Here is a 25,171-nt window from a genome sequence, read left to right on the forward strand (position 1 = left end):
TTTTCCTCCTGACCCCAACCTCACATTACACTTTCCTTTACTGCTGAGCCCTACCCGAATTAGCAATCGATAAACTCGGGGGTTGTGCCGTACGACTGGAGAATTGCTAATGTAGTTCCTATTTTTAAGAAAGGGAATAAAAGTGATCCGGGTAATTATAGGCCTGTTAGCTTGACGTCTGTAGTATGTAAGGTCTTGGAAAAAATTTTAAGGGAGAAAGTAGTTAAGGACATAGAGGTCAATGGTAATTGGGACGAATTGCAACATGGATTTACTAAAGGTAGATCGTGCCAAACCAATCTGATCTCCTTCTTTGAGAAGGTGACGGATTACTTAGATAAAGGAAATGCGGTAGATCTAATTTACCTCGATTTCAGTAAGGCGTTCGACACGGTTCCACATGGGGAACTGTTAGTTAAACTGGAAAAGATGGGGATGAATATGAAAGTTGTAAGGTGGATAAGGAACTGGTTAAAGGGGAGACTCCAGCGGGTTGTATTGAAGGGTGAACTGTCAGGCTGGAAGGAGGTTACTAGTGGAGTCCCTCAAGGATCGGTTTTGGGACTGATCTTATTTAACCTTTTTATTACTGACCTTGGCACAAAGAGCGGGAATGTGCTAATAAAGTTTGCGGATGACACAAAGCTGGGGGGTATTGCTAACACGGAGAAGGACAGGGATACTATTCAGGAAGATCTGCACAACCTTGTAAACTGGAGTAATAGTAATAGGATGAAATACAATAGTGAAAAGTGCAAGGTCATGCACTTAGGGATTAATAATAAGAATTTTAGATATACGTTGGAGACGCATCAGTTGGAAGCGACAGAGGAGGAGAAGGACCTTGGGGTATTGGTTGATAGCAGGAAGACTATGAGCCGCCAATGTGATACAGCTGTTAAAAAAGCAAATGCGATTTTAGGATGCATCAGGCGAGGTATTTCCAGCAAGGATAAGGAGGTGTTAGTACCGTTATATAAGGCGCTGGTGAGACCCCATCTGGAATATTGTGTGCAGTTCTGGTGTCCCATGTTCAAGAAGGATGAATTCAAACTGGAACAGGTCCAGAGACGGGCTACTAGGATGATCCGAGGAATGGAAAACCTGCCTTATGAAAGGAGACTCAAAGAGCTTGGCTTGTTTAGCCTGGCCAAAAGAAGGCTGCGGGGGGATATGCTTGCTCTATATAAATATATCGGGGGGGTTAACATTAGGGAGGGAGAGGAATTATTTAAGTTTAGTACTAATGTAGGCACGAGGACGAATGGGTACAAACTGGATATTAGGAAGTTTAGACTTGAAATTAGACGAAGGTTTCTAACCATTAGGGGAGTGAAGTTCTGGAACAGCCTTCCGAGGGAAGTAGTGGGGGCAAAAGACTTATCTGGCTTTAAGACTAAGCTTGATAAGTATATGGAGGGGATGTTATGATAGGATAGTTTAATTTGGGCAACTGATCTTGGATTATCACCAAATAAGTCTGCTCAATGGTCTGCGGGGAGATGTTGGATGGAATAGGAACTGAGTTACTGCAGAGAATTCCTTCTTGGGTGCTGGCTAGTGAGTCTTGCCCACATGCTCAGGATTTAGCTGATCGCCATATTTGGGGTCGGGAAGGAATTTTCCTCCAGGGCGGATTGGCAGGGGCCCTGGAGGTTTTTCGCCTTCCCCTGCAGCGTGGGGCATGGGTCGCTTGCTGGTGGATTCTCTGCAGCTTGAGGTCTTCAAACCAATTTTGAGGATTTCAATAACTCAGTCCTGGGTTAGGGGTTGTTATAAAAGTGGACGGGTAGGGTTCTGTGGCCTGCCTTGTGCAGGAGGTCAGACTAGATGATCATATTGGTCCCTTCTGACCTATGAGTCTATGAATTCTCTCTCCCCTCAAAGAGGCAGATTTAATCTGTCCAGTACAAAAGGATATCTGCAGAGTGCTCTAGAAACAGCCCTGATCTCCCCTCACCCCAACATGCCCCTCCTTTTATTTAATTTTACTGGCCTTCCAGAACTCAGCTACTGCACAGAGATGCTCATTACTCACAGGACTGAATCCATCTCCCAGCAGCTCCCTGCTGATGTTAGCTAGACAGCTCAGTTGCTAAGCAGCTCCTGCTTCTTCAGCGCTGGAGGGGTCCAGTACCTCACACAAGAAGCTGCCCGCCTGCTGCCAGAGTGCCATGAACAGTGGCAGGAATTGGAAAGGAAGGGAAGGAAGAGGCCTCCATCCCCTCCACGCCAGCTGAACAGGAAGTCCCTGCTCCTTCCACAGCCTCAGAAAGGAGAAAGAAAAACTTACCGTTTTCTTCATCTTCTCAACAAAGCTGCTCTCTCTCACCGAGGATGTTCTGAAAGACAGCAAAGGCCTCCCTTTCAATGGATGTGTAATCCGAAGAGAGGGGGAATGGGGCAGTCGGTGAGCATGGAGCAGGTTGGTGAGGAGCCGAGAGGATTGCTACACATGGCTAGGGAAAAGACCTGCTTCATAGAGGTGGGATAAGGCTACAGAGGAGAGTGGTCTGGTGAACATGTCCTGCTGCCATTCACAAGGGCTCAGATGCATTAACAACCCTGAGATTCTACTTACATGGAACTTGGAGCAGGACGGGAGTGATGGGGCAGAGAGGACTTTCCCTCCCCACCCTGACAGATGAGATCAGCCCACTCCAAGAGCACTAGCAGTTGGATGGTCCGCAAAATGACACATGCAGGGGAGACCAATGGGTGAGGAAAGATGGGGAGGGGAAATTCAGCCCCAAAAGGAGATGGGTAGTAACTTACACTCATACACGCACACCTGTTTCCCCTCTCCTAAGCTCCCCACCCTGAAATGCAGACAAGACTCAGGATTACAAAGATCTATTGAACTAGCTGCACATACATGAACATTCTGCTCCCCGGTGCCTCCCCTAGACTGGGGAACACTGAGCTATGGATTGAGACTGAAACACTTATATTAGAAGCATAAACCTCTTCATGGTGGTAGGGCCTGACTATTTCTGTTCCCTCCTTGATCTTCACAAGCCATGGTCACTGGAAACCGAGAACACACAGTGAACAGTGATGCTCCCTCTCTCCCAGACACTGATTCTTGGTTTAATTGCCATAGCCACTGAGATTATATCAATGCTTTATGGATCCATGAGTACACCCTCACCTTGAGCAGTGATGCTAGACAGACAGACAAGGACAGCAGAAATAATCAATCACGGGGGTTGGGGTGCCCATGGGAGTCAGGTGCCTAACGCACTTCAGCACTTTTAAAAATCCCTCTAGGCGCCCATCTGCGTCTTCAAGCACCTAAATCCCTTTGTAAATCTAGCCCAAGGACTATTTAATCGAGCAAGCAGAGCTCTGATAGACGTCTGTAAGCACAGCAAGTCACACAGAGATACTCAATCAAATGCTTTTATTTAACCAGTCCCAGAAGGCGCTCAATGAAGTTCTACAAAGGAAACAATTGAAATGCTTTTATCCAACATCAACCACTGAACTCACTGCAACGGGAAGAAAGTGCTTGAGTGGAGGAAGAATTAAAAAACAATTAGTCACCTATATGAATAAAAGCAACATCAGCACTTAAGCTAGCTAGGATACAAACTACAAGGGGCTGCTACTCCTCATGCTTCTAAATCCATAGCCACGACACCAGCGTTGGATGGCCTAGCTAGATCATTCAGAGGTGTGATGGGGAGACATCACTGACCGACACAGCTGTGCCGGGCAAACCCCACAGAGTGGACACAGTTCTATCGATCACACTGTGCTTCTGCTAGCATAGCTTGCTTCGCTCAGCAAGGATGGGGGCCTGGGATAAGCTGCATCCACACTACAAGTGCTTTGCCAGTATAGCTGTACCAGCAAAGCGCTCCTAGTATAGACCTGGCCTGAGTAAAAGCTGATCCCCAGTCTGGGATCGGGAATAAGCCCTCCTTCTCCCACCAGTGCTGCAGTGTTGGCCGGCAGGCAATGACCACTGCTGGAGACATGCTACCCAACTAGATGTGCAGTCCCTACGTTCAGGAAGCCTCAAGGACCCCGACTGGTCAGTCACAGGGCTTCTTCATCTCAACATCCAGCCAACAAGCTGCTCACTATTCCAAACAGACGTTCCAATTTGCACAGCTCCCCGGAATTCCTTCCCCGTCTCAGGCAAACTTCAACGTGACGTGAGCTTGGAACCTTGCGGCTCAACACAGGCCTCCAATTCAGATGGATTTCCACCCGAGTCCCTTCAAACGTCCTCTCTCGCCTCTTGGCTGAAATGATCCATTCTGAGATTCATTATCCGACGAGGTTCTCATGACTGCCCTGCACCGACATCCCCTTCCTGGCGCTGTCCATGGGGCAGGGCTGAGGAAAACGCAGGGGAAGAGAAGGGAAGGATGAAGTTCTTGCCTCTCTCCAGGGGCAGTAAAGGGATGCTCTTTCATCAGTTTAGGCTTAGAGCAAAGTATGTTTTAAACACAACATCTAACTCAGAGGGCAGGCACATCAGCCCACAGGCGCAGCTGCCCCTCATTACAAAGCTTCCAGGACAAGCCTGTGTCCTTCTGTGGTTGCCACTTGACCCAGGGACTGGATGTGCAGGAACACGGCTGCTCCGCTCACAGAATGAGCCAGCGCCACAGGTCTCCAGGGGTATGACACTGCTGTGATTAAAAAACCCATGGCAGAAAGTGTCAGAGCCTGGGCCAGATGATTACAGTTCGCAGGGTCGAATGGCTATGTTGTAATTTTGCAGTCCTGCAGCCCAAGCCCGAGTCACCTGACCCAAGCCAACTGCAGGTCTTTGGTCACCATGTAGACGCACCTTAAGAACCAAACACCTGGAGACCTCCTTGGAATAGAGCTGTGCTTCCATGAAGGCTGATTACTGATCAGAGCTACCAAAAATCCCTTGCAAGCAGGCTGCTGCCACCTCAGGGCTAAAGTCTCCTCTCAGGCCTTGTATACAGAGGGATTTCAGCCCCAGGTATAGACACAATGTACACTAGTATTGTGCAGTTTCTATCAGTGCAGCTTGCTCCACTTTGAAACAGGGACAACTTGCCCCAGTCCAAATAGTGTCTACACTAGGGACATTAGTGGCTAGAAAGGCAGTATAAACAAGGTCTCAGTCACACCAGTGCAATTGCACTGGCCTCCCAAGGGTGACACTGGTGTAAGCGACCCAGATGACTCTGGAAGTGAACAGAAATAGACTATATGAGAATGCAATCCAGACCTGGGAACCCCAGGAGAGGCGGGGGCTTTCTAGCTATAGTCATATTAGACACTGGGGTCTTTTCCCAGACAGCAGGATGAGTGCCAGCCAATTGCTCACTCTCATTCACCGCCTGGGGCTTTAGCTGCATGCAGGAAGCGAGGAACATGGGACGTGTTCCCATTTCCCTTTCACAGTGGAAGAATGCGAGGCTGGGTCTCCCGTGGGAAGAGAGGAGCCTCTGGGCAAAAACAAGAGGCTTTGGCTTCTGACCGTGTGAGAATGTGCAGAGTTCGCTAACAGTTTCCTAACCCACATGGCCCCGAGGGAGGGATCCTAGAGAAGGTTTCTAAAGCCCTCTTTGCACTGGTGATGTGCTCAAATGCATCTCTCTCCAGGCCTCCTCTCCCCACCCCAAAATAATGAACTGCCACAGCTCCCTTCACTAGGATCTGACTGGACCCTGTTCTCTTTACAAGAAATAAGTCCCTGGCAGCTACAGGTTAGGTGTCAGGGGAGAGAGAACTGTGCAGGGAGGTCTAAGCTATTAGAAGAAACCAGCATCAGACAATGATTAGATCCATGTAGACATTGTAACGTACACAGCAGCCACACTAGACCAATTTTAAGGGAAAGCCATCAGAGGATTAGGTTGTTAGAAGCTGTTACACAACTTAAGACCAAAAGAAAATATGTTTCCATACACAGTATGTAGATTGTGTATCTTATCTGGATACACACTAATCTAGCATTTAGCTATTGTGGTGATGGGCGCTCCATAAACACCAAACAAACTGCAGACAACAGGTTTTGGTTTTTACAACCCACTGCAGCACCCTGACCGAGCACAAGAACCTGAATGTGAAAATGAACAGAAACGGATGATAAAAGCCATACCAGAAGTCTATTTTCATTGCCCCAAAAGGAGACAGAACCAAACCAGTAAACCTAAGGAGTGAAAAGTACCATCAATATGTACAATGCTCTTTTCTTTCTAATAGTCTATGGTATGGTTTGTACCACAAGCGAGAAACCAGGCAGAGGGAGGGGGTGTAAACTCAGTTTAACCTACATCTTTAAAATATACAACTATACAGACTGTGCTTCTCTCGCTCTTCCGACCAAGATCCAAAAATGCAGAGAACCTCCCTGAGACTCTGCCTCTGGTTTGAGTTCAAAGCCAACAGTTCAAAAGAGAGAAACGCCAGCGCAGCCTGATGAGGGTCTGGAAGTCTCCAGATCATAACCATCCACATCCCATCAGAAAGCTCCCTAGGCAGCAGCCTGGTTTAGTCACCCACTTGCAAGCTAGCAAGCTAGCACTAGGCATAAGCAGATTTAGCAACTGCTTAGGCCTGGAACAGCTCATGGGGTCCCCCTATTATGGCATATATTGGGGGGGGGGGGGAGCAAAATATTCCTCCTTAGGATCCCCCAATGGCACTAACTTGTACGTATTTTTCAGCACAAGATCCTAGGTCCAGATGTCGCTCTGAGTCAGAAAAAGACAAGAAAACCCTCCGCCCCGCTGGACAGAGAGCGAGCAGTCTCTTGTACTTCTCTGTCCGAGTAGCATACCTTAGGCAGAACCTCCTTTCCCCTTCTCTTCCTGCCCTCAGAGTTCAGCAGGGAGATCAACATACAATTACATGCAGTTCTTAAGAGAGATACGGTCCTGGGAGTAAGAGCTACAGTTTGCTTGATATGGAAGTTTGACTCACCTCCCCAGAGCCAGGTCCTCTTGCGGGACCGAATACAGACATCCCATGGTTAAGGTGGAAGAAAGGCAAACAAAAAGAATCCCACCACTTTTGTATCCGTCAGAGAAGGGAGAGATTTTAACTTAGCTGTTGAAAAATGTGCACACAGGCCTTTCCATTCTGCACCTCTCGGAGCTTAAAGCCAAATCGCCAGTTGCCTTTTGTTACGGAGAACAGAGCCTGCACGCCAAGTCCCTGCACAGGTCATGGTTGGAGCAGTTCAGTTCACTAGGATTCTCGCCGGACGCTTTGAAAGTTACCAAGCAGATCCACACAACCCTGAGAAACTGCAACATCTGGCAGCAGTGGCAGAAAGGAATTAGGAGTCGAGAATGAAACCTCCCATGATTCTCTGCAGCACACTCCCCCCTACCCCCCCCCCGCAACTTCCCTTCTTCTGTATGGAAGGGGGGCATAAAACTCCCTCCAATGTACTCTTGTTACCTCAGCAACAGTTTATATCATAGCTGCTTTTTTCCTTTTTTTTTTAAAAAGGAAACCATGTAGGGTGAATGAAGCGATTCCAGACACCAGAGAGGCAGCGCTGAATGTTACTATGGTAGTGCCATCCATTAGGAAGAAAGGCTGCATTGATCATAGAGAGTTTGTTCCCTTTGGGGTCACATTAAATTAAATTAGAGATGGTCTCGCTCTCTCGTCCTCTCTCACCGCCCCCAGTAAGTTAACTAATCAAGCTAAGAAACTGGAACAATTCCTAAAACCAGGAAGCCCTTTAAATACAGGGAATGAATCTTGCTAACATTTGAGGATACAGATAAGCCAGTTTCCGTCCCAAATAATGCTGCAGGACAGATGGAAAATAATTACATACCATCTAACCTGTCTCAACGTATTCTCTGTCTCACAAATACCACAGCAGAGAAATGCACTAGGGCATGGCGAGAAATCTAAGATCATGAAAAATGCATATGCTGCCTTGCAAAGAGCTAGTTCTCCAATAATTCCACCCAAAGGCAAGTTGCATACTCACTGGTCCCTGAGCCCATGGAGATCAAAGGGACATTCCTCTCTAATGACATCTGCAGAGCAGGCGCTCTAAGATTGCTACCCTAACGGTTTCAGTTAAGTCTGTGAATGGTCAAAATGCAAGCACACTTCTCTAGGTTTCACTGTGCTAGCCTGCCATGAACGGCCAACTATACTGTGCATTTATACACGGTCTTTTGCACAAAGTCTCAAGCATTTTACAAACATTAAGCCTCACATCCCCTCCTGGGAGGAAATTACCTCCATTCTGCATAGGGAAAGCCAAGGCATGGAGGAGTCAAGTGACCTGCCCAAGTCAAGAGAGAAAGTCAGCGACTGAGCTTTGAAGTCCTGATTTCTATCTCTGTGACCCAGCCATGACAGAATGCTGCCATTCCTACCGGGGCACATCGCATATATTGCTGGATGCTCTCCATCCAATTCAGACTGTCCAGAACAGGATCTTTGGCTCAAGCACTGTTTCCCTAGTGATCATCATAATCTCAACAGCAGCATTTGGTGTCAGAAACACAGCAGTAGACTCCCACCACACATGGCCCAAGGAACCATCACATCCTATTCTGCATTATCACAATCAAGAGAACATTTTCTGACTAACAAATCTAAACATCCCAGCAGCAGCTCATACTAAATAAATCCTTCTGGGAAGTAACAGTGCACAGATACCTCCAGTCTCCCTCCCAACTCCTGGTTTCCACTGCTCAGTTTGTTCTGCCTGGAGATCTGGGCAGGCTGTAACCTCTAGCCCAATGCAATTAGAAAAGAGTCTTGATCTGCAGCATTTTCTCCAGCAGGGCATCTAGGGATTAGCCCCTTTGAAATCTGGATAACTACTCAAATTCTTCACTTACTGACAACATCATCTCAATTTGGGATTTAATCCACCTCTCTAGTAGCAGCATGTTCATATCCAATGTGTCTTTTGGACTAATCTATAGCTCTCTCCTTTCACGGGCAGAGGTGAGGTCTTTTTATCTGGCCTCTTCCATCCATCATTGCAACTGATTAAATTCCATCCCATGAGTTTAGGCTACACATTAAATTGCTCCATAATCAGACAGACAGACAGACAGACAGACACTGCAACAAGAGAGAGCCAGCAACCTAATTCAATGCTTACTGCCCTGACACACCCAGTGGATGCTGAGCAAATAGCTAATACCCAGGAAGACGACAAGCAACTGGTTTTTCTTCTCTTTAAATGGACACAGCCCTGTTGCAAATGTCTAGCGCCAGTGAAGGGTTAGATTAGTTAGTGACATGTGAATCAAAGCATAGTGAAGAAATCTACCAAGGAAAACAACAAGTGTAATGTGCCTACATTGATTTTCATGACTTTAAAAAACAAAAGAATGGCACTGCTGTGGTTACAGGTTGAACTGAGAGAGGTAGGAAACAAACAGCAACTTTATACCATCATAGGACAAACATGCCCACAACAGTCTGAGGAATGGTATTAAGACAATGCAACCTGGGAAGCCTTCTGCCAGCCATGACGTCTGCCACCACCAGAGAGAGATGACAGAGCCTCTTTGAGCCAGGGTTACAAGAGGAGAAGGCAGAAAATCCAAGCCCTGAATAAACCCAACACACTGTAACGATAAAGGTCTCGGCTTACGTCACTGGTAGCCTCAGCCAAGAGCCAACTGCCCTTGTGGGTCTGATTCTCAGAGGCACTGAGCAATTGCAGCTTGCTCTGAAATCCAAGTGAGTTGAGAGTGCTGAGCATTTACTAGGATCAGGCCTTCTGAGTCCTGCCTGGTTAATATACCAGCTGAGGATGGCTGACTAGTCAATCCATTGTCAAGGTAACTCATCAAGAGGGCTAGGCTAGTTGCCAGAGTTAGCAGTAACTGATAGACTGATTCTGCAGTGCACTGATTTTGCATATTTATCAAGTAGGAAACCCCACCCTGGGCTAGAGGATGGGAGGGAAATAAATCCCCAGATAAAACAGCCTTGCTCATTCGTTTCCCTCCAGGTTTCAACCATCCTAAAAATGGAGCTGCAACCACAAGCACAGGGCCCCAATCCAGCTGCAGCCTCTAGTTTTGCCTTTGGTGGCATGCATACGGCTTCTGGTGCCACTGGCTTACGGCTCGGGCAACTAGTAAAACCATCCAGGCAATTTGCTAACACGCCTTACGAAGCCTCAGCCAGTCACTGCAGCAGAGCGGACTCTGGACTGCATGGGAAGAAGCCACTTAGAGGCTCATTTTCCAGCCCCCTTTACTATCAAAATAGATAAAAAACTTACTGAAGTCACAACATACAGTTGTGCCAGCCACACCAATCACGGAGCAACCTTCCGAGCTGCATTCATTCAGCTGTTGGAAACGGGCAGTGTCCCAGTGGGCAGGAGATGTTCCCACTTCAAGGGAAGACAGGAGGTACTGCTCTTCCACAGCCCCAATGAAGCCCGCTGGGGAGCACCAGTGCAGCCACACAAGGACGACAGCATGGTACGAACGGTGCAAAACTGCTAGAACGAGAATAAGTGACAGTGCAGGATAAAGGGGTGAAAACCCCGTGAACCGACTCCCACTGGCCCTAAACCTCAAGCCACATTCTGAGCTAAAAGCCCACCTGCCTTGCCCAGGTTTAGCGGGGAAAAGAATGGAAAGTGTGTGGCTGAAACCTTCCGCCATACAGAGCAGCCAGACAGGCCTGGCGTTCAGTGTGGAATGGATGGCGTGTTCTGCTGGGAGACACAGAAGGGCTGCTAGGACATGAGTTCCTCTCATCTCAGAGACGGTCCTGATGAGATCTGGAGCCTGATTCTTCCCAGCCTTGCAACTAGTGTAGTCACAGGCACTTGTGCAAAGTGAGTGTGAAAAGTTGCCACCCAGATGACAGTGTTTTACACAGATGTAAATGACGACACAAGGCACAGGACGGGGCGAAGGTAGGGGGAAAACCAGGCCCTACAAGATGGCCAGTGGCTCTCAGCCCCAGAAAAGAGTTGGCCAACGTCACAAAAATAAATAAAAAGCCTCACAATGCCAGCAGTCTCTGCTTATGGGCAGGACAGAGGCTCACTGCACTAACCACCCGCCTCAGTAAGTGATTCGTGCCTTCACTTTCATAAACACCAAATCATCTTTTCCAAACAAAAATATAAAACCAGGGGCAACAAGACTCTTGCAGATAAAAGGGAGGGGGCTTTGGGATGCTCCTTTCAGCCAAGGGGCCATGATCTTACAGTTAAAGCCTTAATACAGGACCAAGCTATCTGAGAAGCCATCACTGCCCTCTGTCTTATTGCAGTGCCTGAGATGAATCGGGTTAATACTGCTGGCCACCCCATGATATGCAACAGAGGATGGGAGACAGGTTTCTCCTATGACCCTGGCATGCCCTCTTCCTTCAGTGCACATCAAATCGGATGTGCCAGAGACTCCGTGAAGTCCTTTAGGGATGCTGCTAATTGCTACCGATTTTACATGGAAGATGGTCACATACTGGACAGGCAGGAGCAAACAGCCCAAAGCAAGCTAGAAGAATCTCAGTGTTCCTCTAGAGCATGTTTCTCTGCAAAGTGCAGGACCATCTCCTTTGAAGCTGTGTACGATTCGCATTCATAAGAGCTGTCCCTGGGAGTTTTGGCAGATGAGGAGACAGGAATCTAGTTCAGCATCCCAGTTTGAGTTCCCTGGCTACTCCAGCTCCCATCATGATAGATCGGTTCTTATTAAACTCCCCAGAGATGAAGGCTGGCACAGATAAATACACCAAGGATGACCAGATAGCAAGTGTGAAAAATCAGGCTGGCGCGCGCGCATGTGTGTGTGTGTAAGTAATAGGGGCCTATATAAGACAAAGCCCTGAATATCAGGCTGGTCTCTATAAAAATGGGGACATCTGGTCACCCTAAATACACCATTCAAAATGAAGCCCATTGGTAGGGGGAACGCGTGTTTGAATGGTCCAAAGAAACTCACAGGTTAGGACTGAAGTTAGGACAGATGACAATTAGCGAATAATGACCATGCATAGTATCAGCTGCTTCTTTCTCTCTTACACACACACGCACGCAGGGCCAGTGCAACCATTTAGGCGACCTAGGCAGTCGCCTAGGGCGCTAGGATTTGGGGGGTGCCATTTTCTTTGACAGCGACCGCAGCAGGATCTTCGGCCGCCCCAGTCGCCACCGATATTTAGGTGGAGGGAGCTGGGGCACGGGAGCACGAGGGCGGCCACCTGTAGCAAGTAAGGAGGGTGGGGGAGGCACGCAAGGGAACTCCCTGCCCCAGCTCACCCCTGCATTGCCTCCTCCCTGAGCACGCAGTCGCTGCTTCACTTCTCCCACCTCCCAGGCTTGTGGCACCTAAGCTGATTGGCACCGCAAGCCTGGGAGGTGGGAGAAGTGAAGCAGCGATTGCGTGCTTGGGGAGGAAGTGGGGCAGGGATGAGCTGCTTCACTTCTGCCACCTCCCAGGCTTGCGGCTCCAATCAGCTTAGGCACCGCAAGCCTGAGAGGAGGGACAAGTGAAGCAGCGACGGTATACTCGGGGTGGAGACGGAGCAGGGGTGAGCTGGGGCAAGGAGCGGGTGCCTCAGGGCGGAGGGTGGGGAGCTGCCACGAGGGGAGCGCCTCAGAGTGTGGGCAGGGAGGGCGCAAGGTGGAAGTTTCGCCTAGGGTGTGAAACATCCTTGCACTGGCCCTGCACACACACCTCTTTGCCCCATACGGTGACTTCATTGCAAGATGCCTGCGAACAATGTGGGTTCCTTCCTTTAAACTTCTAGCCACAGAATGAACTTTCCTCCTCCCAACGAGATCCATTTTCCTAGGGTTTGTGTTACTAAGCCATGCTGTTTCCTCTCTGTTAGCGTGTGACATTTCGCACCAGGGATTTCACAATCCACCTTGCTCCCGGCCTCAGGGCTTGTCTACGCTGCTGCGATGGAGTGCTGTGCTGTAACTCCCCGGTGCAGCTGCTGTAGGCACGAACTGAAAGATTTCTAATCCACGTTACCATCGTCCTCTTCAGACAGGATTACATGAATGAGAACTAGGAACCTTTCAGTTCATGCTCACAGCATCCACACGAGGGAGTTACAGCCCAGCAACTGCAGGGCACGGCCTCAGTTATGCCTAACACCAAGGCGAGATTAAAGCAGTGGCAGAAGAGAGACTACCATGAAGCCCAATGCACTCATTTTCACCTGGGACCCACATAAGAGCACAGAAGTGAAACACCAGCCTCACTCAGAACCCCTGTCCTTCAGTTAACTCACTCTGCAGCAGATCCAGGAGTTTGGGAAAGAAACAGAGGCCAACATTCATTTCTAGTGCCTAAAGCAGAGTTGGTGTTACATTCACAGTAACAGAAGCATGGCACCCTTGCTGAAATTCACCTCTGTGCAGAGGGCCAACACAAGGCATCTATGGACCACTTACATCTTGTGTCAAGGGTACTCATTTGACTATGCTATGCACCTCTCTTTCCACAGGCATTCGGCAATAAACTGTAATTCTTGCAGTAGTGAAAGGATGCTTCAAAGGAAAACACACCACTCATCACCAGCACGGGACCTCCTAAGAAGTGGTGCATGGTAGACAAGGAGAGGAACCCATTCCACCCAGACTAATGCATCATCACATTTGAGATCTTAACACCACTCGAAGGCAGGAACCTGGGCAGAAACCAAGGTTCAGCCTCCTTGTCTGTATGCATTCTGTGACTGCATGACAGACCCCACCAGAAAACTGGGGACCTGCAATTTACAAAATATTTACCTTGCAAATAATTGCTATTTCACAAATAAGGTGAAATTCATTCCAAAACAGAGGCCAAGTCAAAGCAACTCTTATGAAAAGGTCTTGGTACACCCTGTAGTCATCCTGGACCAGTGAAGTGTCTCTAGGAGCTACAGTCTCACCAGGTGAGGTCAAAGGCAAAGGAGATTGAGGCTGATCCTCCTGCTGTGTAGTGGGTGGACGTTCCAAAGCTTGCAGGCCTTGAGCGTTTTGCTCGGTACCAAAAACATCCTCCTGGGACTCCTCATGGAGCGTGGTAGGAGATCTAGGAGGCTGAGGAATCAGGATCTGGAAACTAGAAACATGCCCCATGGGTTCCGGTAACGCCGCTGGTACAGCATAGGACCCCAACCATGAGTAAGGTTTCCTTTCTCTGGAGTGTCTCTGTACCTCCGGTGGGTACCAGCAACAAACTGCCTCGACAGAGGAGAGTGTTGTCATCTGTTTCAACAGCAAGAGGCATAAATGCCTTCCTCGGGCTCTGAGCAAGACTCCTGAGTCAGACGATCACAGTGGTGCCATACCAAGCGGTGCTGAGGTCGAGATGCACTGTTCTGGAGCTACTGGTACATAGCTCTGAGATATCCAAGTAGGTTTATCCCAGGACTGCACCGCTTGAGAAAATGCCAGGAGGTTGGAGGCTTTGTCCCCTGGCAGTGCCAACTCACTAGCTTCAGGCAAGTCCAGAGCTGGGGCCTGAGGATGCACCATCACCAAGTGAGCTGCCTCCTGTACCATCAGTGAGTCTGGCACCCAAAGGCAGAGTAGATCTCGTACAGCCACATGTGCCTCTGGCATCGTTGGTACAGAGATACTTTCCTGCTGTGGATTATGTTGCCCAGAAGTAGTTGGTACCATGGTAGGGATCAGTTACCAGCCCCTGATGCGAACAGGTCGGCACGGGTAGTGTCTCTTGCCAAAGGGCCCCTTCCTCTGTCCTCCTGAGCACTTACTGGTGGACAGCACAAGGGAACCATGTCTTTTAGCTGAGCTAAGTCTCAGCTCCGTGGACAAATCAGCTCCTTGGCATGGGGAAGGGGACTGGTGCCGATGTCCCAAGAGAGTGTCTGGAGAGGCATTCCGCACCCACGCAGACGCACCCTGTGCTGCATGCCCCAAGTGGTAAGGCTCGGAAGGCGGATGCAGGCCAGCCTCCATCTCAGGCTCTCTTTGTTTGAGGTTGAAAGTCCCTGCAAATTTGGCAGCAGTCCCTAATGTGACCCTTGCTGAGACGCTTTAGGCAGGTGAAATGAGGGTAACTTACCGGCACAGATCTTTTGCAGCCATCACAAGGCTTAAACACTGGAGACTGCGGCATACCCTAGTATTGAGGGTCTGCGCCCGGTACAAAAGGGGAACTGATGCGCCAATAAAACAATCCAAGCAACAAATGCAACATACATTAATCTAAACAACTAGCAAGTGCCAACTATTTACAATAAAGCTGAGAGATTCCCCAGAAGGGGATAAACTGGCAGAAGGAAGCCAACACACTCCGATTACCGATCACAGGCAATAAGAAAGAACTGAGGGGGACCAGGGCAGCTCCACCCTTTATACCATCATGCGGCAGTATGAGGCAACAGAGGCCGCATGTGCGGCCCCAACGGGTAACGTTAAGAGGGAAATCCCTGATTCTGGGGCACTGGGCACGTACATACCTGAAGGGGAATGGACATGAGATTCAGGGGCCTGCACTGTGCAGGAGGTCGGACTAGATGATCATAATGGTCCCTTCTGACCTTAAAGTCTATGAATCTATGTGCACTCGAAGAACTCTGAACTTCTTAGCTTTTGTGGGTCTGACACCTTGATTTTAAGGTTGCATTAATGAAGCTGGGCTTTGTTTATAAAGGAGAAAATAAAAGGACAATGACTAAAAGTGCTGATGGGGAGAACTAAGGAACTGGCTGGAGGGGCTGAGACCCAGCCCCAGCTAACACTGGGGAATACTGTGCCCAGGGCGAGCACTCTCAATACGTTCCCTGATCTAGAAGAGTTATAACACTGTAGGGCAGATATCTGAGGCCCAAGAAAGTCAGGCACAAAGACAAGTCACGGTTAAACCCCTGAATGCTTGGAGTGCTTTTTGGATTCAGCAAGTAATAAAGGAACTTTCCCAGATGTGATGCTCATGTTGCCAGAGACAGAAGCGATTGCTAAGCAATGCAAGGTACAGCCTGATACTTTCAGATAGGCTGCTCCTGTCTGGCTGGAGGTTGGCACCAGAAAGGGGAGTAACAGCCAGGATGTGGGCCATTGTGATTCATTGGCCAGCACTGCCACCTTGCTCTTATGAGGTGTTACAGAGACAGGCAAGTGTAACACAAGGAGAGGGTGAAAGGGCCCACAAATAAATAAAGGAGACGATCATTAACTCTCCTCCTCCCGCTAATACCTGTCAAGAGCAGAGAGATGTGGGGCAGCTCTCTAAGCATGCACAACTGACATCGCAAGCACTTGCAAGAGCATGAATTTGGCTCTTTGGGTTTCAAAAGCACTCAGTTAATCCAGCTCTATATTCCGGTCACAGGCCCGTGGGTCATCTGATTAGTTCTGTTAATGATTCCTCTATGCTGGCAACTATAAAGAAAAGTGTCCTGATGTTACCCCACCATGCCAATCCTTTTGTGAGGTGCTCTTTGCCCCAAAGAAAGAACTAAGTGATCATTGCTTCTCCGACCTTCCCTCCCCTCTCCCCCCCCCATTGTTAGAGAGCCTCCTTCCACCCATACGGCCCCACATCCCAGTTCTTCTGGAGGAGGATCCCTTTGGAGACATCAACCCCACTCCTTAGTGGATGGAGTCAATACCATTGCTGCTGCGTGGGAAGGAGTCTACAGAATCTACACTGCCACCCAGAAAATTCATTTGATTCCTGGTGTCTCACCTTCCTGGCTGGCAGAAATCAAAGCAGTGGATGACAGTGAAGAGAATAACCAAACAGGGCAGCCTTTCTCAGCTCACTCTGGAAGAATGTTTAAAGCAGAGGCCAGGTACAATGGCTGGCACCGAGGCTAACTTTATTCCTGTTCTACATGGCACAGTTATGAGTGGCAAGCCTCCCCATCCCACCCTACAACTCAGTGGGACAAGGTAAAGACAAGCATTGATGGTACCAACTAACTACTCTCTGGTAGCGGGGAATGCCAGCTCTTCCCCTCCTGGAATCCCAGAGGTGTGAGGCCAGCCTGGTTTTCCCACCTTGGTTGGTAAGAATAGGATGTACATGCTAATCTAACTTCACATAGAAGTTAGAGAGGAGTGTGAGGCGGGGAAAAGGAGGGGAACTGGAGAAACTTTATAACTGTATGTGATGGGGCACACAAACCCCACGCTGGAGAAGAAAGGGTTAAGGAGCTTCTCTGGGCCCAGGCAGCCCCCACATCCACACACCTGCAAAGCCTGCACAAGCTGGTAAAAAGGAAAGACAAGTAACTCCGTGGCAGAGACACAGCAAAGGTGAGCTGACCTGTGCTCTGAACTCCCAGGAAGGAACACCACTGGGGCACCTGCTGACTGAAGCCAGGTGATACTGACCTGATTCGGCCTGCAAAGCAGGGACTGGTGACTTTTTGAAGGTCAGAAACTTTATCTGTGTGTTCAGTTATTTACTCTATCCTATGGAAAGAGAGGGCACTGGCAGGAAGTGATCCAGGGAGGCAGCTGCAGAGCACCCCAATGTGCAGGGCTTAGCTGCCAATCACTGGGGCCCCACATTGGTGCCCAGTGGATGGGGTGGGCCCAAGCTCCCCTACCAGCCCCTAAAAAGGAGACAACAACAGAAGTCTATCGCTCCCCAAGAAACCAAGTTGGGAAGACCCTGCAGGTAAGAGAGTCCACTCCCAAGACCCTGATGCAAGGGGGAAAGCCCTGAAGCTCTCACTGACTTCTGAAGACTTCATCATTGGACTCTGTGTAACCCAAAAAAATTAGACTTGAACATGTGACCCGGCCAGAGTGCTGAGACACTGAAAGGACATATCACCACAGGGCGATTATGTAATGAGAAAGGGGATTACCCAGGAGGAAGACAACCTCGCACACCCCTGCCTGACCACTAGGTGTGACTGGCGGTGAGCATTCCCCTTCACAACATACCAATGCAATTTAGAAGCACATTCATCCCAAGTTCATCAGGACAGTCACTTACGTTGGCTGGATTTTGGTGAATTCGGGGATTTCTTCCTTTTTCTTGCGGAAGAGGAACCAGTAGGAAAGGAGGCCAACGATGACCGAGAAGAGGAACACATCAGTCATGCTAAAGAGAGTGCCCTCCGGGACAGCGCTCTCAGGAGGGGGGAGAGTGGAGTCCATGGCAGAATCCCCCATGGCAACCAGCAACACTAGAAAGGGGAAAGAGAAAAAAAATAAATTACATGTAATGAAAGTGCAAACAGTGCCAGAGCATCATGGAATGAGATGGGAGAGACCCAGGAGAAGGAGGAGACCAATCAGTACACGCTGAATCCAGTATCGCTTTCAATGTCCCGATAGCTAGCCCGTCCTTTAGGAGATCATTCCACACCCTAACGCATCTCACTGTGAAAAAGCAGCTTTCTGCTATATTCAGCCACAATTCCTGCTTTCCAGTTGTTTCAATCCCAGCCAGCCTGCACTCCATCCTTGGCGCAAGCACATTTCAAACAGCTGTAGCCTTGTGCCTCTCCCAGAGGTCCTGATCTGGTTCCCGTCTACATCAGCAGCAAAGCTTGTGACGGGAGCCAGATCAAACTCACCTCACCTGAGGCCCTTGCCTCAGTAATACATATTTTGGAGGAGTCAATTCCTCCAGCCACCCTGATTGTTTTTGTTGCCCTTCTCTCTTGTATCTTTCTGGGCCAGACTTTACTGCCATCTGACTCAACCACACCAAAGCCACAGAGAGCCTGTTACCTTCCTCCACAGTGGTGCGATGCCTCGTTGGATGTACCCCCAAGCTGCGTTCATTTTTGGTTTGCTTCAAATCCATGTCTAATTTGCCTCCAGTAGCACCTCTAGATCCTTGTTGGCACTACAGCATTCGCATTCTCGTTCCAGATGAATCCCAGTTTGTTCATTTTTGTCCACTTTTCTATTCTCTCTAGTAAATCCTAGGTCCATTTACAGTATTGCCTTTGCACTCATTTAGTATCTGTCAGTTTTATTAATACCTAGTCCAGGGGTAGGCAACCTATGGCAGGTATGCCGAAGGCGGCACACGAGCTGATTTTCAGTGGCACTCACTGCCCAGCTCCTGGCCACCAGTCCACGGGGCTCTGCATTTAAATGAAGCTTCTTAAACATTTTAAAAAGTTTATTTACTTTACATACAATAGTTTAGTTATATATTATAGACTTATAGAAAGAGACCTTCTAAAAACATTAAAATGCATCACTGGCACGCGAAACCTTAAATTACAGTGAATAAATGAAGACTCGGCACAGCACTTCTGAAAGGTTGCCGACCCCCGTTCTAGATCTTTAAAGTAGTTAGATGAAGACAGATTTCTGAAATGACAAAGAGCAATGTAATGGATTGGATGGGACTGTTCAAGGAACACCTCTATGTTGATTTGCATGCAATTGTGTGTTACTGATCTCTTATCAATTATTCTTATTTCAGCCACCCACCCACCCCTGAAATGCGTCAAAAGAAGAGCTGATTGTTGTGAGCGCAGTCAGACTAGCAGTTCCCCCAATCCATCTGGCTAAGGTACTTATTTGGCCTTCATTACCTCATTAGTTCAGTGCCTCACAATCTTTAATGTATTTATCCTCACAACACCTCTGTGAAGTAGGGCAGCGCTATTATCCCCATTGTACAGGTGAGGAACTGAGGCTCAGAGAGGTTAAGTGACTTGCCCAAGGTCACACAGGGAGAGTGTGGCAGAGCAGGGACTTGAACCCGGGTCTCATGAGTCCCAGGCTGCTGCCTGAACTACTGCCATCCTGCCCTTCGAGAATAAAGAGCTACTGTTTTTCCTCCTCCATTGCTTCCCCAAGCTGCCAGCTCCTCTTAATCCAGTTCCACATTGGAAGACTAGTTTCATGATGGGCAAAACAGATTTCTTAGTAGCCAAGCAGATGATTAACTTGAACCAGGATCCATGGGAACAGAGTATCTCCTTCCCTTGTGATCAGGCACTCTGCCAATCCAAACGACTATGGACATTTGAACATGTTGTGTACAGAGTAGTGACAAAGTTGACAGAGGGGAAGAATAGGCAGCAGAGGCCTTTGCAATGGTGGCGTCACATTAGGAAACTGGCAGAGTGGTGATTCATAGATCTCAAGGGAACACTGTAATCAACTCGTCTGACCTGCTGTATGACCCAGGCCAGAGACCTGCCCTAGAATTATTCCTAGAGCAGATCCTTTGGAAAAACATCCCATCTTGATTTAAAAACAGTCAGTGATGGAGAACCCATCATAACCCTTGGGAAATTGTTAGTCATTCTCACAATTAAAAATGTACACCTTATTTCCAGCCTGACTTTATCTAGCTTCAACTTCCAGACTTCGGCTCATGTTAGACTTTTCTCTGCTGGACTGAAGAGCCCATTATTCAATACTTGTTGCCCACGTAGGTACTTGAAGACAGTAATCACGTCACCCTTTAACCTTCTCTTTGCTAAGCTAAACAGATTGCACTCCTTGAGTCTATCATTGTAAGGCAGGTTTTCTAATCCTTTAATCATCTCAGGGCTCTTCTCTGAACCCCCTATCACCATCCTTCCTGAATTGCTGGCACCAGAACTGGATAGAGGATCCCTGCAGCAGTTGCACGAGTGCCAAATACAGCAGTAAAATAACCTCTCTGCTCCTACTTATTATACATCTCAGGATCACATTAGCTCTTTTGGCCCCAGCGTCTCGCTGGGAGCTCCTGTTCAGATGATTATTCACCACAGCCCCAAACTGTTTGCAGAGTTGCTGTTTCCCAGGATAGAGCCATGGAAGTACGGCCGACATTCTGTGTTCTTAGATGCAGAAATGATGTGATTAAATTAACTCCCCCCCACCCCACATGCCAATGGACTGGCTATATCTACATTGCAATTAAACACCCATCACTTGCCCACGTCAGCTAACTTGGGCTCACCAGGCTCAGACTATGGGGCTGTTTAACGGAGGTGTAGACATTTGAACTCAGGTTGGAGCCTGGGTTCCGGGACCCTTCCTCTTCGTTCGCAGGCTCTGAAGCCTAAGAAAGGGGGTGGGCCTCAGAGCCTGAGCTGCAACTTCAAAGCACTGTCTGTACAGCTGTTTTAAAGAGGTAGCACAAGCCCCGCTCTTCCAAGTCTGTCGACCCAGGCTGGTAGGCTTGCTCCAAAATGCTGTGTAGACACACACTCCCAGAAGCAGGGGGCTGAGTGATCCCTCTATTGTGTTTATTATCAAAAAACATACTAGGAAATGTTACTGTAAGTAACAAAGATCAGCTCCTGCTGAAAAAAGCCCAGCCGATTCATGTAGTCTCCCCACCAGCTTACTACAGCTCACCACTTCCACTCTCTGCATCCAAAGAGCTCTCATTCAAATGCCAGAGCCTTAGGAGTAATGATGCTATGGCACATAAGGATAATCAGAATGCTCACTCTACTCCTTCCCAAGCAATGCAAATAAGCACCATCTGTTTTGAAGTTTAGGCAAAGTCACTGCCTCGCGTTAAAGAGACAAATGCCAAGCGATAGCACAACCAAGAGCAATTACAGCACAGAGCCCTGCCTGAGACCAAGAAGCCAAGTTCAGTTCCAGATCTTTAGCTACAGCTGGCTTCTGTCCAGGTATTTGTAGGAGGCGTCGATCACAGTGCAATCTGGGCTTCAATCGCAAACCTCACTGCACGGCTGGAAGTTTAGAAGGAAAACTGTCAAGTGCAATAGGTGGTGAATTTCAGAAGCCACTTGCCCTGTCCCAAAGGGAGAGGGAGCAGCCACTGGACACAAGCTTCCACAATACTGTTTCCACCTTCTTGCACCAGCTCCAACCCCTAAAAAGTGAGGAGAGATTTATTCTGCGTCTTTGGAAAATACAGTACCATTCATCCTGAAGGATTTCAAAATGTTTTAATCACTATGAGAGAGACAGGCCCACTCACCGACCCATGATCCTCGATCTCCCACTGCAATTTATAGTCACCAGCTGTTCAATAATGCAGAGCAGGGCAGTAAGGGGAACACTACTGGAAGTACAACCACCAGGCAAATTGAGGTAGGCAGACGTCAATCACCCAAGCTGAAATCTCGCCAGGGCGGAGGTTAACAAGCTTGCAAGAAGTGTAGAAAACGTAAAAGTCAAAAGGAATCAAACGCTTTATTTTATATCTTGTCTGGAAGATGGTGCCACCACAAGAACAGAGTCCCTGCACACCATATGGGGAAGCTGGTCCAGCACTGAATGACAGGGAAGTGTGCCACGTATATTGAATCATCAATACCACTCCAGGCGGCCCCTGGAGCTTGTCTCCTGTTACAAGTACCAGACCAGTGTAAGTAACCATAGCTCACAAGATCACAGCCTGAGGCAGCATGGTTTTTGCATGACATCCTCCAGAAAAAATGGGATGTGTATGTTAGCATAAAACTCACTCACTTGGAGGCTCTCTGAATTGCCAGAGATTACAGTCCAACTGCTCATGGACCCAAGCCCTGACAAAGCCTGTCCATTCACGCTCAGCTCATGTGCCCTAGATTCTCAAAAGAGCTCACTCTCTCTCACACAAACACATGCTTCTAAACAAGAGGTTCTCTCTCACTGAGGTGGGGGGGGGCACATGCAGACATCTGAAGGGAAAAGTACCTATTGGTACCAGTGACTTGGATTGGCACAGCTTTGTTAGGGCAGGATGAAATGGCTTCTTCTAGTGCAGCGTTTCTCAGACAGGGACACAAGGGGCTTTTCTTGCGGCTAGAGCTTCCCGAGTGGTGATGGGGGAGGCCAAGGCAGCGGCCCCTCCTCCTGGGGCCACCAGCAGGCTCTGCCCCTCTCTGGAGAGAGGAACACTGGAGGAGCAGGCAGCCACTGAGTTCCTGGAGGCAGTGGGGTCAGACTTCAGCCCTGGGGTGACAGGCAGCAGGCTCAGGTTGCAAGAGCTCCCACTCCCGCCAGGCCCAGGGCTTCAGTCCCTAGGCTCTCATCCCAGGGCTCATACCCCTCCTATCGTCTCTGGCCCCCGCTGCCACCTCCTCATCCAGGGCTTAATTTGTGCCTGGTCTTGCCAAGGCTAAGTAAAGCTGCTGTGAAAAGTGATCTTTGTATGTTTGTTAATATCACTTTTCACAGCAGACTTAGTAGCTAACTGGAAGGCTGTGAAAAGTGATATTAACATATCAATTAAATTAATTACACTTTTCACAGCAGCAGGCTTACTAGCTAGACCATTAAAAAAAACAACCATGAAAGCAAAAGAAACAACAAAAAATACACGAACATGCAAAGCACCTTATTTGTGTTTCTATTCTGTTTAGGTCCAATAAAGAATAGACAATTTTACATTATTTTGCTTATTGTGACTGCAAAAACAAACCAAAAAAACCCCTATATAAATAAATTACAATGACATGGACGTGTATATGTCCGTATTTATTTGTTTTTCCTAAAGTTAATTACTGCACACACTCATTCATAAGCCGAATATCTTTGGTAAAAATGTGATGCATCAAAGAGTGGGGGTCGGTTTATAAATGGGTCGACACCAAAATCTGATGATTTTAAAACTCTGTGGAATCATTGGATTGTTGTTTTGTTTACCTGGAGAGTCTGCAGGTGTGAAGCCCCTCAGCTCCCTGTCACCATGGTTTGCCATTCCAGCCAATGGGAGCTGCGGGAACGGCAAACCGCGGACACTGGGAGCTGAGGGGCTCCGGGGCCTGAGAACACTCCAGGTAAACAAAACGTCCAGGACCGCTAGCGGCTTACCCTGACGGGCCAGGAGCCCAAGTCTGCCAACCCCTGAAATATAGGGTCGGTTTATGAAAGGGCCATACAGTTTTTGCTATTTTTACCTAACCGCCTTGGGGGGGGGGGTCGGCTTATAAACAAACAGGCCAACGAATGAGTATGTACACTTTGAGGCCACCAATAACTGTTGTGAGCACCCTTCTTGTGGGAGGTTGCTGTGGGACTATGGCCAATCACTGAACAGCACTGCTGTAGAAAGTTACAAATCAGCACTTCAGCAGAGCATGTAGAGAAGCACATATACACTTTGCAGTGACATTTGACAGGCCTTTCAGGTGCACCACTCAAGGAGCTTTGCCCTTCCAACTTCGCAAGGCTAGTGCAGGAATCAAAACAGAACAATTGATTCTCAGACCTGCTCAGAGTTTTAGTTGACTCCCTTTAAGAATGCAACTCTACTCTGAGGAGTGATTGAAAGCGACATCACTGTCTATTGCAGGGGTCGGCAACCTTTCAGAAGTGGTGGGCCGAGTCTTCATTTATTCATTCTGAGGGGACGGCTACACTTCCAGCCGTACAGCGCTGCTGCGGGAGTGCTGCCGCGGCAGTGTTTTGAAGCGCAAGTGTGGTCGCAGCACCAGCGTTGGGAGAGAGCTCTCCCAGTGCTGCAGGTACTCCACCTCCCCGTGGGGATTAGCTTGCAGTGCTGGGGCACTGTTTACACTGGTGCTTTGCAGCGCTGTAACTTGCTGCGCTCAGGGGTGTGTTTTTTCACACCCCTGAGCAAGAAAGTTGCAGCGCTGTAAAGCGCCAGTGTAGCCAAGACCTGATTTAAGGTTTTGCATGTCAGTAATACATTGTAACATTTTTAGAAGGTCTCTTTCCATAAGTCTATAATATGTAACTAAACTATTGTTGTATGTAAACAAAATGAGGTTTTAAAAAATGTTTAAGAAGCTCCATTTAAAATTAAATTAAAATGCAGAGGCCCCCCTGGACTGGTGGCCAGGACCCAGGCAGCGTGAGTGCCACTGAAAATCAGCTCATGTGCTGCCTTCGGCACCCGTGCCATAGATACCCCTGGTCTATTGCCTGGATTTCCGAAAAGAGAAGAGTTTTTTCTAGCCACTGGCCCTGCAAACTAACTCTGAGACCTGAGTGTTAATCGTGAGGTAAGGTTTGGCTTTATGCATCACCACAGGTTGCCCTGAACCAACTGAGGTAGTCATACCATAGATGCAATTGCAGAGTATGCTTTATGATAAAGCCTCTGTAAATGGAACCTCGTTGTCAGAACGATGCATGAGTCAGGGAAAAATCCAGCTCTCTCACACTGCTGTACTTGTTCTTCAGTATTAATTGGCCCAAACAAACTTATCTGTAAGCAAATGAGACACAGTCACCTACAGCTGACTAGAGCTAACAAGTTTTACTTCTGACCCCACCTGGTCTCTTGTTCCCAAGGAAAGCCCTGCCTTTAACACCTTGAGTTACTATTTGGATAAGATACATTCTCATACACACTTCTGTTTTCTTTAATTCTTCCTGCCTTAT

The 25,171-nt window shown here is 48.3% G+C and overlaps 1 protein-coding gene across 1 annotated transcript in view; it reads right to left on the reverse strand.

The window, feature by feature from the left end:
* LOC115636702 (NADPH--cytochrome P450 reductase) overlaps window positions 1-25,171 on the reverse strand; it is a 62,665-nt gene that overhangs the window by 20,970 nt on the left and 16,524 nt on the right. The window contains 2 exon segments of the mRNA XM_030537119.1: window positions 2,294-2,342; window positions 17,886-18,078. Of these exon segments, the coding sequence (XP_030392979.1) occupies window positions 2,294-2,342; window positions 17,886-18,064 (228 nt within the window). The 5' untranslated portion in view covers window positions 18,065-18,078.

This window comes from Gopherus evgoodei, chromosome 17, assembly GCF_007399415.2.
Source record: "Gopherus evgoodei ecotype Sinaloan lineage chromosome 17, rGopEvg1_v1.p, whole genome shotgun sequence".
In the NCBI taxonomy this organism is placed as follows: domain Eukaryota; kingdom Metazoa; phylum Chordata; order Testudines; family Testudinidae; genus Gopherus; species Gopherus evgoodei.